The 15634-nt window shown below is 42.6% G+C and overlaps 1 protein-coding gene across 1 annotated transcript; it reads right to left on the bottom strand.

The window, feature by feature from the left end:
• Positions 1-1575: 1575 nt before the first annotated feature.
• On the bottom strand, positions 1576-2535 carry LOC124687752 (bisdemethoxycurcumin synthase-like). The gene has a single exon (XM_047221500.1). The coding sequence runs from the start codon at positions 2440-2442 to the stop codon at positions 1576-1578; it is 867 nt and encodes a 288-aa protein (XP_047077456.1). The 5' UTR covers positions 2443-2535.
• Positions 2536-15634: the final 13099 nt, after the last annotated feature.

Here is a 15634-nt window from a genome sequence, read left to right on the forward strand (position 1 = left end):
GTGTTTAAAAAAGAAAAAAAATCAATACTAGAAATAAGGCTTTTTGAAGTTTTTTTTTCTCTTTTTTACATAGATCACAAAAATATTGGTTCCTCGCAAAACTTGACGAACATACATATATTATCAAGATGTACACGTAGAATTTTTTATCAAATTTTTTTAACATTTCAAAATATAATTTTTTAGTAAAGGGAGCATACGCACCCAAGAGTCGAATTAAATTTCTGCATCACACACCCAAAGACATTTTAGTGACATGAAATGACAATAGATGAAAAAAGAGAGGGATGTGGTAACTAGCTAAGTATTAACCATAACATCACACACCCCAAGACAGGATAGGATGACTCTACAATATTATAAAAGACACAATACGTAAAATAGTAACATATGCATGTTACTAGTCTAAGTTACTTCCCACTATAACCAGCCTGAGGTGGGAATTTTGGATTTTTTTTTAAACGGTCACCGAGGGAGAGGATCCCCGCCTGAATTTTCATTTCTTTTTAGGGTAACATATTACATGGTACAAGATGAGAGGTGGTCTCTCCAAAGCATCAGATGAGCTTTGTGATCGCTACTACGGAGTCTATGTGACCATAGGGTTAGATCCTCAATGATTCTAGATATAATGAGATTACAAGTACTACCTCCGGTCTCTTTTAATTGACTCAAATTTAGTACAACTTTGTACTAAATTTGAGTCAATTAAAAAAGAACGGAGGGAGTAGAATTTTGTTGCCTAAAAATGATGGAGTTTCGAGCATCCTTGATTCTCCACATGATGGCTGCCATGGCGAAGGGGCAGATGTCGTGGTGAAGCATCGCGTGTTGGCTGCGAGTCCATAGGGCGTTCTGGTCGAAAGAGATTCCAGTAATTCCGATCTTGGTCCATACTTCACCTGCGGCGGGGCAATTTATGAACAGGTGGTGGCGATCTTCTGTTGCGTTGGGGTAGCGCGGGCGTGAGCTGTCCTCAAGGAAGGTTATGCGGGCGAGTAGAGCTCTGGGGTTGAGCCTGTTCTTGGACAGCAACCAAGCGAAGACACGGATCCTGTGTGGCAGTTGAGAGTGCCATATCGGTACGGTGGAATCATCGGTGAGGTGGGCGTGCTGCTGGCGATAGGCCTCCCGTGAGGAGAACGGGAATTATCCTCACGGGAATTTTGGTGTTGTAGGGGTTAAAGTTGAATGGTCGGGCTGGAGTAAATCATGTCTACTTAGCAGTATTAGCATTAGCAATGTAAGATTGGTGCACAAGGTCATTGACTTTTGAGTGGTCAAATGTCAATTCGTTAAGTGTTTTGCTATTTGTCAGGCACTCCAACTTGTAACATACGGAGCACATCAAAATTCGTTAAGTAAAAGACCCTAAAACAGGTCTTGATTGAAAACGAGTAAAGACCATTTTCTTAGTTATTTAAGAATATAAGTAACTGTGTTATTAGACTTTTATTTTCAATAGCTACTCCGTTCGTTAAGTTTCCCTTTGTGCGAACTGCAGAGAGCAACTCCTGGTGCGGCTCCACTCACGTATCGATCTGACGAAAATAACTCCATGTAAGCCAGCTTAGCTTAGCTACCAGTGGCATGTAACACCATAGTCTCAACCGTGACCCCCGGTCCGAGCCCAAGCAACACACCCAAACTGTGCTGCTCGTCACGGCGGCGCCGGATCTCGTCGAGCACAAAGATCACTGTCGGCCCGGACATATTCCCGTACTCGCTCAGTACATGTCGGCTAGCCGCCAACTTCTTAGGCTCCAACCGAAGCCCCGCCTCCACGCTGTCCAAGATCGCCCGCCCGCCAGGATGCACCGCCCAGAAAAGGTCGTTCCAGCACCCGCTCAAGCCGAGTGGCCCGAGCGCGTCAGCCATGCTCCGCTCGATGTTTTCCCGGATGAGCGCCGGCATCTCGAAGGAAGGGTTGAAGACGAGCCCGTCTTCGCGGAGCCTTCCCGCCGCGGAGAGGTCACTCTCAGGTATCACGCTCTGCGAGGCGGCCACCATGTCGAAAACCGGGTGCTCGGCGGAGCCGTCGGGCTCGGCGCCGACGATCACGGCGCCCGCGCCGTCGCCGAACAGGGCCTGCATGATGATGGTGTCGACGTGGGCCTCGTCGGGCGCGCGGAAGAGGATGAGTGTGAGCTCAGCGCAGGCGACGAGGACGCGCGCGCCGCGGTTGTTCTCGGCGATGTCCTTGGCGACGCGCAGCGCCGCGGAACCGCTGGAGCAGCCGTTGAGGTAGAACATGGTGCGGCGGACGGACGGATCGAGGCCGAGGAGGGTGGCCAGACGGAGGTCGGCGCCGGGCATGTGGGCGCCGGAGTAGGTGCTGACGACGAGGTGTGTGATGTCGGCGCCCGGGCGCCCCCACTCTGCGATGGCCTTGCGCGCGGCCGCGGCCGCGAGCTCAGGCACGGCGGTGGCCGCGATGTCCATCCGGGCGTCCAGGGATGGCAACGTCCGGTCGATGAACTCCGGGTGGCGTTGCAGCAGCTCCTCGGTGTGGTGGAAGTAGCGCTTATCGATGGCCGATCTGCCGCCTGAAACACAAGCACAACACGTACGTCCGCAGCCATGGATGGAAGCAAGTGAGCGTGCATGTACCGATGTTAAGTAGTAGTTGATTCATCTGCGAGTAACAGCGTTTGAGATTCTCGCTCTTAGGGCATGTACAGTGGTAGAGAAGACATGTCTTCCCTTAACCCGCCACATCACCTAGAGAAGGCATTAGATATAAGTCATACAATGTATTATCTCTTACAGCCATCTCTAGCAATTAATATAAATAATTAAATTTTGGTAGAAAATCTGTTGCTAAGGGAAGACATATGTGATACAATGGAGAAAATAGTTTTCCCTTATTTTCTAAGAGATGATCCCTTAGCTAAGGGAAGACAACCTTCTCTCTCTTCGTTCTCTCTCCTCCAACTAAGCAAAAATCTGACGTAGCATCTCTAAGGGAAGGCTGACATCACCCTATTGTACATGCCCTTACAGATTCTGTTGGGGCCAATAGCTCCTATGCGACACAGTTGAGTGAAATTCTCCACGGTGCGATGTTGTTGGCTCAAATAGCTACCATGCGTCGTTTTTTATGCTTCAAATAGCTCGCATGCGATAGGCAGCTGACGCGGGTTAAGAAACTTAGTTAGGATGCGATTAGGTTAGGGCAGTGAGGGTTATAACAAGTGGGGTCCACCTGGTCCATGTACGGCAGAGTCAACCGTTCACGAGTGAGGGTCCCGCATGTCTCAACGGTCTGCTCGACTCGCGCGTGGTGAACTGGGAACGGCGGCGAGCGGCGGCGCCCTGGGCTTCTTCTCCGACAGCGGCCCTTTTTCATCTCAGCGGCGGCGGAGCGTCTATCTCGGCGGCGGCGGAGCTATTGCAGGTGAGTAATTGCAAAACCCTAGTCTCATACCCCTGGATCTTGGCCTCGATTTTCTTTTTTGTTGCCGATTTAGAATCTGCGTATCTGGGCGGATCGAGAGGAGCGCGGGCTGAATCGGATGGAGGGACGAGACGGTGCTTCAAATCGGTAATGCGCCCCTTCTTTTAATGTTATCGTTATCGATTTGGGGCCGATTGGGGGATCAATTGCTTACGCCGCCGCTGCCCACCATTGACGGGGAGATGCTGCGCCCGATTCTGCCGGCACATTCGCAATTAGAGTCGAATTTTTTCCATGTAAAGCCAAGTTGAGTGATGGAAGCGTCCAAGACATTGCAAATAGCACCGTGAGGTTGGCTCTTGATCTTGAAGATGTTGATCCGCAGGAATTGGAGGGAAAGGAGGAGGAGACCGTGCGCAATCTGGTGGAGAAGATAGGGGAGAAGATTGTTTGGGGTCCAGAACAAGAGGTGTCTGTGCTACGGTTTGACAACTATAAGGGTGAATATGTGAGAATTGAAGATGGAGAATCTATGGTTGCTGAAATTGATCGTCAAGAAGGGTGGGAAAGCAATCAAGTAAGTTTTCATGCAGAGCTTATTGATCTACAAACAAATTCCGAGTAGGTTATGTGCCATCAAAGATGGCTGCACGGATGCAAGATGATGAGTGGGCTTCACAAAGGAGGGGGCAGATGTTGGCATTGCTCACTCGAACCGACAATACTAGCTGAAGATATAGGGGCTGATGCAGATGCAGAGGAGGGAAACCATGGTGCTCAAAAGATTGTTGTTGACTCGGAATGTAGTAGAGTTAAATGAAAAAACAGATTTAGTCATTGCACCAATATCCGACATTGAAATGGCCAAAATGTTTGGCATTCCGATTGATGATAGAGATGAAGGCCGTGCAACCGAGGATGACAGTTCTTTGCCTCGCAGATGGTAACACAAATGCAGGCCGTGGAAATGAGGATGAAGAAGACCCGATGAGACAGGCTGCAGATGATGTGGATGATGCAAATGACAATGAGCTGGTCTGTTTGTATGACAAAGAGAACCCGAGTAGTTGAGGTTGGAAAGTTGTGGCCAAATATGAATGAGTTTAGGATGTCTTTTAGGACCTATGCAGTGAAAAAGAGTTTGATGCCAAGACTATGTGGACTGATAGGAAGAAATTTTATGCTAGGTGCAAAGGCTATGATGGTGGTGGAAATCCATGCAAATGGTACATATCCGCGGACTACAACCCGATGGCAAGGTACAGTCAGGGTAAATCAAATACCAAACCAGCATACATGTATGACCACTTCACAGAGAGTTTCAAATATGACAAACCAGCTTTGGATTACAGAGAAGATTACTCCTATTTTAGCAAAAACTCCAAACACTACTGCAAAAAGGCTTAAAGTGGACTTGGAGAAGCTATACCCCATCAAACTGAAATATACCACAGTTTGGAAGGCAAAACAAAGGGCAATGAAATCATTGTATGGTGACTGGGCAAATACATTTAGGATGTTGTATAGCTTTAAAGCTGAGGTGGAGAAGAGGTCACCTGGAAGTGTGGTGGAGATAGATACAGAGGTTACAGAGGATGGCAGTGTTTACTTCAGCAAGTTTTTTATGTGTTTGAAGCCTTGCATAGATGGATTCAAAGCAGGATGTCGTCCATATTTGAGCATAGACTCTTCTTTTTTGACTGGCAAGTGGAATGGTCAGTTGGCTGCATGCAATGCTTTGGATGGACACAACTGGATGTTCCCAATTGCAATTGGACTGTTTCAATCAGAGACAGAGGCAAGCTGGACATGGTTCATGATGCAACTGAAAAGATGCATAGGGCCAGTTTCACCTTTGGCCATCCACACAGATGCATGTAAAGGGCTGGAAAATGCTGTAAAAAATGTTTTCCCCCATGCTGAGCAGAGAGAGTGCTTTGGACATATGTGGATGAATCTGATAAAAAAATTTAGAGGAGATGAATTTGGGCGCATGTGGCCGAGCAGCAAGAGCTTACGGACCACGAGACACATTCCTACCACCTTGGTAAGATCATGGAAGCTTGTGCCGACAATGAATTTGCCTCCCGGTTGAACACATACCATTCTCTATTGTGGTACAGATCAGGTTTTAATACTGCAATAAAATGTGATCACATCAATAACAACTTGGCGGAAAGTTTCAACAATAAAGTGAAAGATTTAAAAGATTTGCTCGTGCATGACATGGTGGACCAAATAAGGATCATGATCATGCGTTTGTGGGACTTGAGAGGAAGACTTGGTGATATGTTGGAAGGGGACAAGCTTCCAAGCAGTGGTACAGGCAGGTGGTCAACAAGAGTAGAAACCTTTCACATCTATCTGTTGAGAAATCCTCCTTATTTGATGCTGAAGTTAAAGATGCAAGGAGTGTCAAGAGGCATGTGGTAAACATTGAGTTGCAGGAGTGCACTTGCCTAGAGTGGCAACACACTCGGAAAACCATGTGAGCATGCCATAATTTTTTGGCATCTAAACCCAGGTTAAATATGCACCCATATTTGCATGAGTATTACTCAAGTACAAAAGTTTAAGGCTGCATATGCAACTCCAATTCCAGCCTTGATCGACCAATCTCGGTGGCCCGAGGTGGATATAGAATTTACACTCGTGTCCCCCTCCGAGTAAAAGAAAGGCTGGGAGGCCCAAACAGAGCGAGATACAAAGCTTGGTTTGAGAAGGGGGGTTGTAGTAAGAAGGGAAAAAAGGAAAAACCAGAAAAGCCTAAAAGGGCTCAAAAAGGTAACAAAAACAGGTGCAAGTTGTGTGAGGAACTTGGGCATAGAATTGGTTCCCCAAAATGCCGTTACACTCCTGTACAACCAAAGTATGTTAATGTTAATTCTCCAATTTATGTACCTTGTTTCATTTGCTTATTTCAGTATCTAATTTATATCCTTGTTCAGGAGGAAGCGTGGAGAAAAAGCCCCACCTCTTGTTGTTGAACAGTGCTGGCCAATGAAAAAGCCAAGACTCAATGGCTATAGAAAGAAAAGAAACAGTTTGGTCAATGCACCAGTGCCAGATGAACCTGTTTCAGAGCTACTTCCGTTGCCTCAACCAGATTTGACTATTGAGTTGCCAGATGAACCTGTTCGGAGGTTATGATGAATTCCGAACCTGTTCTAGAGGTTGTGCTCAATTCTGAAGCTCAGGAGGTTATGCCCGATGTGCCTGTGGCTGCTGATGTGCCTGTGCCTCAGGAGGTTATGCCTGTGCCAGATTTTCCTATGGCTGCTGATGTGCTTGTGCCTGTGCCAGATGTGCAAAAGATGAGGGGGCCTAGTGGTTGCGGCAAAAAGTTCAGGAGTATGAACAAACTATGCTATGGTACTGCAATGAGAAGTGGTAGGAAGAAGCAGAAGAAATAGTTTGATGTAATGGTTTTAAACTTATGTGCTATGGTGTGGAAACTTATTATTTGTAATTTGAATAGATTTCAAATTTGAACCAATTTCAAATTTGAACCAAATTTGAAAGTTGACATCATTTTTGATGTTGCAATATATGCTATTTGAATGTTATGCACTAGTTTATGCACTAGTTTGTTATAACTTGTTAATCAATTGGACAATTTTATGGAGTAACTCATTTTCATCAGTTTAATGAAAGATGTGTTCAAAAACGGCCTCCGGGTGAGGGTAAACGACCCCATTTCTAAGCAACTTTTTTTCAACCTTGTCTAAATCATCTTATGTTACTTGAGTTGTTGCTAGATGATATAAGAAGACAATGTGAGCAGGATTCATATTTTTTTGATTTTTTTTGAATTTTTTATCCTCATTTCAAATCTGGTCAAAGCTATGATTTAGACAAGTTTGAGATTCCGCGCCTGATTAATTTGGAGAGTGTTGACGGATGTTATAGAGCTCCTCCGTGTTAGCTTATCTAGAGCTTGTGGAATAGTTAGGAGAGAATTCCTTATTTGGTCCTGCCTGAAGTTTTTTGCATTCCTTTTTTGGTCTTGGTAAAAAAATTCTTCCTTTGTTGACACATAAAGTTTGGTTAGTTCGGCCCTATCATCAACTCCGTTTGCTACCTCTGTTAATTCTTTTTTGCTGGACTTGTATACCCCTGGCTGATAGATAAAAAAGAAAAGAGAAAATTAGGAAAAAGAAAAGGGGCAGGCGCGTATCGTGAACAGTAGGGACGCATTGCAGCCGCGCTCCACGTTGCCGCGCCCGTTTATCTTTAAAAAAATAATGATGTAAGAATATCAACACTTCTTAGTTGCCAACAAACTTCACAAAAGAAAGATATTCACTGCCTGGATGAGTGATCCCGATTCAACAAATAATTACTACTTTGAGATTTTACAACCACCAGTTCACACGGACGACACTAATGCTACATTGACCTTGTACATGCCCATGCAGCTTTAGGTCGACTTAGAAGAATTTGTTGTTCGGTCAAAGAGCAGTACCTTCTCAAATGCTCTACCGAAAGATTTGAGGTCCTTCCAATGCTCATATGTACACCCTGTCCCTTGGCCTGACTGGAGCTCCACGGCCTTCTCAATTTTTTTATTGCCTTGTTAAGTCAGTTGCATACCCTGGACATCCAAGAACACGGTAATATTTATTTCCAGTGCATAACCATAACTAAAGAAATAAATAGGATGAATAGACATATATATGATGAATATCAGATATTTGCACAAGAAAGTATCAACTCTAACAACAATATAAATACTCATGGGAGATTCTATTATATTTGTCAAGCGGCAAGCCACAACTTTGGTCAACTGAAAGAGCAGTCAACATAAAAATGATACCAATTTACCAACCACCCATACTGCATATTATTGCATAGGTAAAATATGAGTTTTTTGTGCAGGCTAAGTTTCAGAACCCAGATAATGAAGACAATTGGAAAGTAACATTCGCAATTGGGTATGCTTCAACAGACATCACTTTGTTGATTTCATGACATCTTGTATTTTCTCTCTCGCCACAATAGCAGTTTCCAGGAAAACAAACCGGGTATCCTTAATCATACAAAATAAAATTTTAAAATCAGTAAACACACATATCATATTCCAAATTGAATTGAAGGATTTGCCTCATATGAAAGGTTGATTTTTTTCTTAGTTAATGGCTCAGATCATTTTCAGTGGAAGAGAACATATATATATTGACTATGATGGTAGGTTTGCAGTTCCTCAAGCTGCTAAAAAGTGCACCCCAAACAGCTGCATCCCCTGATACTGCAAGGATTGTTGGAATCCTTCAACGTAATGAATTTGAATTTGGTAGAGATCCTAATTTTATGGTTAACCGACAAAAGGCAAAATGATAATTTATGGCATGTTGAAAACAATTATCTCTTGCAACAAAACGAGCTAATGATAAACTAACAACTTCGTACACAGTTCAGTAAACAGATGAAAAACAATATTAAATTTGGGATCATGAGAGATATTGACTTGCCTGTAGTATTAGTGTATTACCATATTAGCTGATATCTCCCACTGTGGAATGATGTTTCTCTTCCACAACTTGAGAATTTCTTCATCACTCTGAACTGCAGATCAGACCCTCTTTACCTACTCCATCTTAGTAAATTCTCCTCCTATAAACAATTGATTTAATACAAGTCTATGTTTCTAAGATGCCATTGATATAAACAGTTGAAAGGAATGGACAGATGCATATAAGTCTCATGTCATTGGTGATGATGCATATAGAAGGCTCTCTTGGAGGATCATGGCATCATAATTCTCATATATTCTCACCGTATGAAATTAAAAGCTCCCCCGTGTCACATTAGTTCATGCATACTAATATGATAAGGAATACAAGGTATGAAATGTATAGAGCAAGACAGAAAGCTTCAGATTGTCTCCGAATGGTAAGATAAAAGAATTGGTAGAGAGATGACTTACAACAACCTAGTCATCTTGTTGTCATGAACTCGTAATGCTTAACATCAAATTGGAAATCCTCTTGTGTCATTCCCTCCATGGTTATTAAATAAGAACACGAGCCTTCCAACCAGAAAATAACCTTTAGTTTAAGGATATTGAAAGCTATGCCATATAACAAACTAATCGACAATTTCAAAACACATCATTCAAGCCTGATAATAGAGTTAAACATGAGAAAGCTCTATGCAGCAACAGTTGTCAAAGCTAGTTGACCAACGGAAACACACTTGGGAGGCTACAGAATACAAAATGAGAGTAGAGGAGTACATGCTCAGATATTCCTGCCAACAAAGGTTATACGTCAACTTATGCAATCCTTCAGCCTTGATAACACCCTCCTTTAGTCTCTCAATCATGTCCAAATGCTACACAGCTACCAACATTGAACTGACTGTTCACTTTTTCTGAAGCACAACCTTTAATGCTAAAGTTTGCACATCACGCCCTACATCAGAATTGTCGAAGAAATCTTTACCTTATCACGAAGTTTGAGTCAGACTTGGGCTAGGGCCGGAGGCGACGAGCCGACGAGAAGGAGCACATCATTCTAAAAAAGAAACGACAAATGAAGATCCTCCTAAATCCAATCCCAAAATCAAATCGGAATAAGATCCGAGGCCAATCACGCCATACTCAAGTGCAGAAACATTGAAAATTCAAATGTACAAAACAGCTTCACCATCCCATCCATTGAGGCTGTGGCGGCAGAGACGTACCGGGCGTGTCAGCGCCAATGAGGCTAGAAAATCGGCCAGGATAGAGGGTAACCGATGGTCCATGGGGCTTGCTGACGATGCGTGCTTGCGGCGACGGAGATATACAATCCAATACACCCAAAGTGACCCCTTTGAACAACCACAAATAAGAAAATTAGCCGGAACAACGACACATGCTTGCTAAGTATACCAAGTTACCTGTTCTGATGGAGTGGTCCAATCCAATACAACCAAAGTGACCCCTCCAAACAAGCACATAAGAAAATTAGCCGGAACAAAGACATGCTTATTAAATATGCCAATTTACCTGTTCTTTGCAGTACAAAAAATTGGGGATTGTCACTGTAGTTACTAGATAATACCCCGCGCGTTGCGGCGGGAAATTTTATCCAACATATATTTATAAAAATTGTAAATTGATAAGGCATAACTGAAATTAAAAAAAAAAGGAGGGGAGATGAGATAAAATCTTCACATTACCAGGTCGCAAAATGTAAACATAGCAAACTACTAACCATGACGTTCGATTTAAATAAAATTTCCCTATGATATGGATCGTGGGTATATTGACCTGCAATATTATGCTCTCTATATACACGGTTTTATATAGATAAGATGATTAGGAGTGAAACTGTGAAATGGATCTCTAAAGCAAAATAGATGAAACCTTCGGTAGTTATATGAAGTAATCACAAAACATTATAAAGAAAATCATTTCACTCTTAAATTTGACATAAAAAAATGAGTACACGGCTGATAGACAAAGAATGCTGTAACTTGTGATTCAGACATGATTTCCATCACAAAGCACCAGCGAGTTGACAACTTGACATGTGCTTCTTCTCCTCCTCATCTACATACTACATACTGAAACCAGGAAAGGTAGATTCCATTAATCGGTAGCGACATAATAACAACAATTTTGCCAATGTAATTTGATTGCTCTGGGAACACATATCTGAATAGGAAAATACGACACACAGTAATGGTTACTTCAAGAAAGATAATAACAAAAGATAGGGGGAGACTGGAGCACCTAGAATAGTATCCTCATGGCGACATTGATCTGAACGACTTCTGAAGATTGATGGTAGCAGTCTAGCGAATGGAGTTAGCAAGATGGTCCCTGTAGCTAGCTAATGTAGTATTCCCACGATAAAATGTAGCTAGAATTTTCAAGAACAGAAACACAACAATTTGTTACTTACTTGGGTTGTGATTGGCCGTGGATCATCTTACCTGGGTCATCTTACCAAATTCCATGTACAAAATTTCGGAAACTAAATAAGATACATAACTTATGCTGAATAGTTTTAGAATAGTCTCTTCATACTTATGCTGAATGTTTTGGTTCATAACCACTCCACAAAGATGTCCAATGGGTGGGAGAGAATGGAAGATCTACCGGTGAAGATCATGCTGCGACCCTATCTCCCAGAGAAAACAGATGATTGGATAATAACTGGGGAAAGAACTTCTAATGAGATGCTTACGGTATCCCATTAATGTAGGAAAAAAGTACGCAGTGCTAAGGAAGGCTTCCCAGTTTATACACTTCTGTTGTTAACCACTTTTCTTTTGTGTTGTGCAAATATACTGCAGTAGGAAAAGTAGGAAGACTGCGTACTTTTCATTTGATCTCAGTAGAAGTAAATTATGGAATTCAACCCCTCCATGTACCATGGCAATCTATGGTTCGGTACTCTACTATGTGATATCAAATGGCACAAATCAAAAACAATTAATTCAGAATACCTAAGAAAGAAACATGCAGAGTGAGGTTGCAAATAATAAATACACCCATTGATCTACGAAATAATTACACAAGGCAATCAACAATCCTGCAGCATGATCTGCCAGATTCAAAGTGAAGTAGCAAGAGGAGGGATGCGGAATAGATCCATTCAGCCATAGAGGAATCAGGGACATATGCTGAATCAAGACGTTAATTAGAAAGTTTAATCAGGGATTAACAGGATCGCTTAGTTACCTGCTCAGAGGCGAAGTAGGGGACTTGTCCAGCGGGCGAGAGGAGCGCTGTTCTTTGTGGCGGAGATTCCAAAGATCCAGAGACCACGCCACAAGACGGTCGCAGAGCATGTCCACGATGACCTGGAAGCACCGCGCCATCAAGAACTTTAGTCGGCGCTAAGGGACGTTGGCGCCGACTCCTCTTCCAGATTCGTCCTCTCCAACACGTTGATCGTGAAGCCATGGGGGCCGGGGTTCGACGGCGGCTCGAAAGTAGGGACGTTGAAACCCAGTCTAGTGTACACGATCGGAATGGTTCAGGCAGACCATCGATTAAAAAGAGAAATGTGGTTCCATCGGTTACTCTTGCATTTACTCGGTGGAGAATATGATAAGAGCAATTCCAATAGTATAGCCAACGGTTGGCTATAACAAGATGTCATATCATTTGTAGTCATTATATAGCTAACATGTATAATAGTTGGCTATAAGAATGTAGTACTTTACTAATATATGGCCCACCTTTTACTCTCACAAGGTGCCTAGGAGCACGTGCAAGAGCTGGCTATTGCATAGTAGCCCACCTCCCTTCTCTCTCCTCTTCTCTCTCATCCAACTCATCTAAAATATATTATTTAATGTCTTATAGTCAGCTGACTGGACTCTATTGTACTTGCTCTAAGGGTGAGGAGGAAATTCATTGATCATGCAGAAGATGAAGAGGGGCAGACCGGCAAGAAATCAATCGGGATTTGGGAGGGTAGCCAGACCGCTCGAGGTCTGGAATAAAAAAAGGATGATGAGCCTGCCTCGGCCAGCCCAAGCATGAAGTGGTTTCTCCAGCCCGTGTAGAAAAAATGAGAAGCGGGGAGAGACAAAGAGAGAATGAGGAGACGCAACGCACCAACATGCAGGATCGATGTGCGCAGATAATTGGTGATGACGTGGCATCATGAGAGAGCAGCAAAATCATGTAGTGGGGGGTTCCTATTAAGGAATAGAAGATTTCCTTAAAATGAAGACAAACATGGCAACGTTACCGGTTCGGTGCAGTATAAAAAAATAGGGGATTGTTCTTGTATTCATGGCAATTTTCCAGTGCACCTACAAACATGAAAATATGATAAGTGTGCTATTGGACCTGTCGACCGCACAATTACATCACATATAGAGCCTATCCATGTCTGATGTGTGTGATTACAGACAACATTCAGTTTGAAAGCTGTGATATAAGGCTTCATGATAACTCTAGGTCTGCTATAATTCATCTACCCAAGAACTGACTTCCACAGCTTCGGTAAATATCTCCAATAACAGTTTGTGTAAGCAAAGTACGAAAGGTCGAAAGCAGAATCACCAGCAGTTGATTATCCTCCTGAGTTGGTGCGCTGGGTGGAAGGATCCTTGCCTGGCCATCCTGCCTAAGTGCCCAACAATATGAAATAGGGAGAGAGATGGGGAGAATTAAAGAGAGATCTACCTGACTGTTGTAGACTGTCACACAACGTCTTGGAGAATGCTAGTCCAGAGTTCATAGCCCGCCTCCTCCTTCTCTTACAACATCGAGAGGCCATCGCAGCTGCAACCTCCTCTGCATCCTCCTGTCATCCTGTCATCCTCGATCCATTGATTTCGCCTCCTCTCATATGCATTTACCCATCGCCTGGCCTCCTCTCATCTGCATTGAACCGTTGCCTGGCCTCCTCTGCATCGTGGTCGCCATATTCCAAGAGAAATAACCAAAATATCAGCGTGAATCATAGAAAACAGGACGAGATCGAGAGAAATAAATGTCTCCGCTGTGGCACCCGAGATCATAGACAAATGAATTTCCCTAGTTCCAAATTTTGGAACCAACAAAAACTTTTATTGAATTAAGTTTGAGGCATAGTGATCTTGTTTAATTCTTGTGCTTTTGCCATGATTGCTTGTTATAGTATTTTGAAATGATCTTAAACCCTAAACCCCACCCCTCTTTTCACCATCCTAGTTAAAATAAAATGAAAGGAAATTAAATAAGAAAAAGGGTATATGTGCTTATGGCTATAATTATAAATCTTTACCCTAGACCTTTCTACTTTGTTTAGAGGTTTGGAAAATCATCATACACCTTACCTAGTCTTATCAAACCTAATCCAAGTTGCTTCCAAAGAAACTAAAAATGACATAGAGGCATATGAGAGTAAAATGCAAATTTGTGAATTTGAGATCCTTGACCCTAATACTTGTTGTGAATGGTGGGATCACTCCTATATACCATTTCAACACTCAACAACACCATTTGGGTCAAGCCAAGTCAAATTAAAACTCAAATGCAACATATGCATAGAAGCATATGTGACACTTAGCCATTTCACCAAACTTTGACCTAGGACTTTAAACCTTGACCAAATGATGGGAAACCATCTCTAAACCTAACCTAATACTAAATTGACCCTAACCCATGCCCAAGTGAAGCAAGATGAACAATTTACAAGAAGAATGAATTTTGACACATCACCTCTTTTGTATTAAGGCCAATTTTGCAAATCTTTGAACCAAACCTTTTGGAATGGTTTCAATGGTTTGAAAATGTTTCTAAACTAATAAGAATCACTTTAGAGTCAAGAAAAATCAAATCACAAAGAGAGAAATCAAATAGGGAGAAAATCCCCAAAATTCACTCACATACACTTAGCCAAATTTGCAAATCTTCAACCAAGGCCACCATTGCCTTATCTCTTGCTTGTAGAATGCTTATATATGATAAACAAACACAATTGCATCAAAGAAACAAGAATCAAACCAATGCAAATCTCAAAACCTTCACACATGTGATAATGGTCATTTGGCCATTTTATAAAATGTTCCTCACTTTACCCCCTGGTTTTGACTTTTCTTCAAACTAAACTTGGTCAACCATTACCATGTCATCCAAGACCATGTCAAGGTGAACAACTCTCATGTTGACCACACATGCTAATGTTGACCAGGTTGACCAGTAGAGATTTGGCAAGTGGAGACTTTGAAACTATGTGAAGATGACCCACATTTTGAATTGTTGCAAAACTTCACCAAAATAAACACCACCACCACCAATCTTTCACTTTAATTATATAATTGAGCTCTGATGACCCACAAGTATAGGGGGTGTATCGTAGTATCTTCGATAAGTAAGAATGTCGATCCCAACGAGGAGCAGAAGGTGTTGACAAGCAGTTTCGATGAAGAATTCACTGTAAATGCTCACAGACAAGTATTCAGGGGGTTTTGATGTAACGAGATGAATAAAGTACGAGTAAGTAAAATGCGAGAGAAATAATTGCAGCGAGTGGCCCAATCCTTTTTAGCACAAAGGACAAGCCGGTTTGTTTACTTATAATGACCAAACGTTCTCGAGGACACACGGGATTTTAGTCTAGTGCTTTCGCTACATACAGCTTGATTAATCTTCATTGTTTTGATAAGTGTTGTGTGGGTGAACCTATGCTAATGTACCGCCCTTCCTAGGACTAATACATACTTGTGATTATACCCCTTGCAAGCATCCGCAACTACAAGAAAGTAATTAAGATAAATCTAACCACAGCCTTAAACTCGAGA

The sequence above is a fragment of the Lolium rigidum genome, chromosome 2 (genome assembly GCF_022539505.1).
Source record: "Lolium rigidum isolate FL_2022 chromosome 2, APGP_CSIRO_Lrig_0.1, whole genome shotgun sequence".
NCBI classification, from domain to species: Eukaryota; Viridiplantae; Streptophyta; class Magnoliopsida; order Poales; family Poaceae; genus Lolium; species Lolium rigidum.